This window comes from Corvus brachyrhynchos, unplaced genomic scaffold (genome assembly GCF_000691975.1).
Source record: "Corvus brachyrhynchos isolate BGI_N302 unplaced genomic scaffold, ASM69197v1 scaffold60, whole genome shotgun sequence".
NCBI lineage: Eukaryota > Metazoa > Chordata > Aves > Passeriformes > Corvidae > Corvus > Corvus brachyrhynchos.
The window spans coordinates 4,854,890-4,858,809 of NW_008236767.1; the positions used below are offsets into that span (position 1 = coordinate 4,854,890).

The 3,920-nt window shown below is 37.6% G+C and overlaps 1 protein-coding gene across 5 annotated transcripts in view; it reads right to left on the reverse strand.

The window, feature by feature from the left end:
* Positions 1-3,647, reverse strand: part of TCEA1 (transcription elongation factor A1) — a 26,043-nt gene extending 22,396 nt beyond the window's left edge. For 2 of the 5 annotated variants that reach the window (XM_017727455.1, XM_017727454.1), the window contains exons 1-2: positions 1,096-1,143; positions 255-326 (exon numbers count right to left, since the gene is read on the reverse strand). In XM_017727455.1, the coding sequence (XP_017582944.1) occupies positions 255-326; positions 1,096-1,128 (105 nt within the window). In that variant the 5' untranslated portion in view covers positions 1,129-1,143. Of the gene's footprint in view, positions 1-254; positions 327-1,095; positions 1,144-3,424; positions 3,503-3,623 lie in introns of those variants that run through there. The other 3 variants (XM_017727458.1, XM_017727456.1, XM_017727457.1) reach the window with 3 other exon arrangements.
* Positions 3,648-3,920: the final 273 nt, after the last annotated feature.

Below are 3,920 nucleotides of genomic sequence, written 5' to 3' on the forward strand. Positions count from 1 at the left end.
GCAGGAATGATGCAAGACTGAGAAATGTCACAATGTTTTCAGGTGCTAAATTGAGTTGGCATACTAAACCATATTTTTCTCTCAACAGCCATAAATGTGGTTTCTTCTGTGCAAACACAGATCCAAATAAAGCAAGTTAATTATCTTCACTGCTACAAAACAAAATCAAATTCAAGAAAATTTTCTTAGCCAAAACAAAACTAATGACAGAAGCCAATGTGCCATTTTTAAAAATATAATCTGATAAGACTTACCTCCACACCAATTAAGTTATTAGCAAACTGTACACAGCATGTAATTTCAAAATAAACACAGCTTACTGTAGTCTGCAAATTCAACACAAAAATAATACTGTAATGCAAAGTAGCACTCCCTTCATCTCATCTTAGAAATACAGTCTAGTCAAAATTCCTTTGCCTGTTATATCCCTTCTCAACCGTACATGTGAAAACAAATTTATTATTCCAGAAGTAAATGTTTTCCAATACTAGTAACTTGATACATAGGTTAACGGACCATGCAACAATTAAAAAAAAACATAACAGAAAGAAAAAAAAATTTTAAAAACAACCAAAAAACCCCCCCACAAACAAAACAAAACCCAAAATAAACAAAACAAAGAAACAAACAAAAACAAAAAAAAAAAAAAAAAAAAAAAAACCAAACCTAACCAAAAAACAACAGGTTAACAGATGTTATCTAGATTTTGTGCTGGTTTCTGTACAAATTACCAAAATTTATAATGCACTAATCCTTTCTAAGCCTTCATACTTCTCTAATCAATTATAGTGTGTACCTAGAATTAGATGCTTTAAAATTAAATTTAAATTGGTTTTAAACTCATACCAACTAAACAGTTTTTCATAACCACTTTTCTTAGCATAAAGTCAAATGCTCTCTGTATCTCAAAATCAGTGTGGAAGTTGCACAGTACAACCTGCAATTACTTTTATTCTTAATGGAAGACTTCTGTGCTCAAAAAACACCCCCAACCATTAAGACTACTGTTATAAATCTTTTAAAGGCATTTCTATAATTTTATACAAAATGAAAGGCAATGCCCCATTCTCCTAGGCTGGTTGGCTTCCAATTTACCTTGTCACTTAAATTAGCAGAAGTCAGCTTCATACAGATTCAGTTGATTACTCCTCTCAGCTTCTTTCTGTTGGTCAGATCACAACACCACAGAATGGTATTCTACAGTCGTATTTTAAAGCTGTGCTTCAGGCAGTAGAAAATGGAGTACATTTTTGAAGACAGCAGAGCTATCCAGATATAATTCTGTTCTACTTAAAGGACTATAGATTTAATAACACAGATAATTTTATTTTCTTCTCTAAACTTACTCAGGCATTCTTGATTTTTTTAATCCATGGGTGCAGCCTTAGTTTTCATACCTACTCATTACAGCAGCTTAATGAAAGTAAGGTGTGCTTACTACAAAAGCTCAAATGAAGGCACTACAGGTTTTAATCCACTCACAGTTCTGAAGGAGAAGTAATACCTATTTTAGTTTGAAGCAACAGCAGAAATATGTCTCCCACAGTGCATGAAATACTAAATCATATTATTTCCTCCTTCAAAACAGAAGAACCGCATATATCATTTCACTAAAATAGTTACAAAATTTGCACAGCTACAATTAAATCCTTAGTCAAAGCAAAACACCAAGAGACTGACTCAGAAAGAGAGTCTGCATGGCCTGCCCTTTCAACTCATCAAAAGAAACACCACAGAGTGCTTTGCCACAAGCCAGAGTCGCCTTTTGTATGAGAGATGAAACATTTCTTGTCATTTGACTCTCGACAGCTTCAGAGTGAGCAAGTATCAAAGCTTTTTTTTCCTTTATTATTGATGCGTTTCATCAAATCATTCTCATTCAAAGACACAGACCAAGTACCTGTTCTTGATGAGTAAAAATGGAGAAAGGAACACAAGAGGTTGTTAAGAGCATCATTATTCAGTGGGTACTTGTGTAAGAATGCATTTCTAATTCTTCTTCATCTTTGTGAGACAATAAAGTACCTCTTCATAGAGACTGCCTTAATAATTTTGCTAAAGTTAGCATTTTAACTGCAGAGCAGACTTGGGTAGGAAATCACTTTGTGCAATTAAAGAAATATCTTGTAAACAACAAAGACTAGTAAGAAAAACACAGAGACATCTCCTGGTTTAAATACCATTGTACCTCCTCTCCTTTGATACAGGTAAGAGTTTTTATCATGCTACACACATGTGCCTTGGACAAACTGTCAGACTTCCACTCTTGGCCACAGTGGCAGCTCATTGAGAAGACATCAAACCAACAACAGAGCCACTTGTGTGTAGTAAGGAGCTGGAGTGAAGGAGCTCTGTTTCAACACAGTGCAAAAGCCCAACTGCCTCTGATGGTCCCATGCTCTCACTCCTCGGATGGAGGTGAAAATGAAGGTCCAGCACTGGCTCCAGCCAGGCACAGCCTGGCCCAGCTGTGCCTGCTGTGCTCAGCCACCAGACCTATGCTGACCCCAAAGAAGTCACTGCTCCCCAGAGCTCTGAAAGTTAATTAGGTTACACATGCTAGAGTGTGAATACATGTTCTCACCTGCTGTTAGGAATTTTATCCAAACTTCTAAGCCTCTCAGATCACAGAGAAATACCCTGTGGTCACCTGCAGCATCCCTGATATTGCTACTCCCCAGGATCAACGTTCTCATATTATCTGAGAGCTGTCATTCTTTTTAAAACTGAGCTGGCTGCCCTTTGTCATTCCCATGACCATAATATTTAAGCATTTCAATCAGTAAGTTTTCACCCTTTCAACACCTTGTAGGAAAGAGCCTACTTCAGTTTTAGAGAAAGTGAGAAACCAAATGCTTTTGTGCTTAAAAGCACAGAGAATAGAAATAAAAACAAAGACAAAAAATATGGAATTAAGGAATGCTGGTCATAAAACTCTTTCCTCCAGATGAGGTTCCTGCTGCCACAAGTATCATTCGAGAGTTCAAACCTCAAGAACTGAAGCATGGCTTGTGTGTACTTGCAATGAATTTGTTTGTATTCTGAACTAAACAAATTTCATTGGTTTAATAAAATCAGTATTTCTAGAAATATGTAAATATTATTAATAATGCTCTTTATACTGCCCAGTGATAAGCAATAACAAAAATACTTTATCTATAAAGTGGAATTCCATAGTGCTGAGTTCTGAACTATCACTGTTAATGTACCATCATAACATATAGAAAAAAACCCTTAACTTTATATATATAATAGTACCTTGCAGGAAGAACAATCACAAATGCAAGCACAAATTTCCAGAGAATAGCAATGTGCCCACCTGATAAAGAAGTACTAAACAGAGTTCACAATTTACTTGCATGCTGTTTTATGCATAACCATGATCAGTTATCTGGCTGTTGCTCTACATTCTGATTTTACTTACTTTGATGTGTTTGTAGGCATCGTATAAACACCATATGTTATCTGAGCTTTGTATGAAGGGCATACACGACAAGAACACTTGAGCTAAGCTAACTGAATCCTACCTAACTGAGACACAATTTATTCTCCAGATTAATAAACACAATTAAAAATGTTGCAGGTAAAGAAAAAAAAAAAAAAAAGAAGGAAAAAAGGCTCACATTCCCCATCTGTTCGTGAAGTTTACCCACTCAACTCTGGCCCTGCCGCAGCTGGGTTTGGGCTCTTCACTCATATCTTAGTTTTTACATCCCACCTAAAACTCTAGCTTTCAGGCCTAGAAGCGACAACGCCCCATGCACAGGGGACCATCTCCGCAGGCACTCTCCTCGGGGGCAGGCTTTCCCCCACAGCCCCGAGCAAGGCCAACGCCGCGGTTCCAGCGAGCAGGAAGCGGAGCGCGCAGCCGCTCCCAGCCAGGGCCGGTGTACGGGCGGGAACCTCCTCTCGGCCGAATG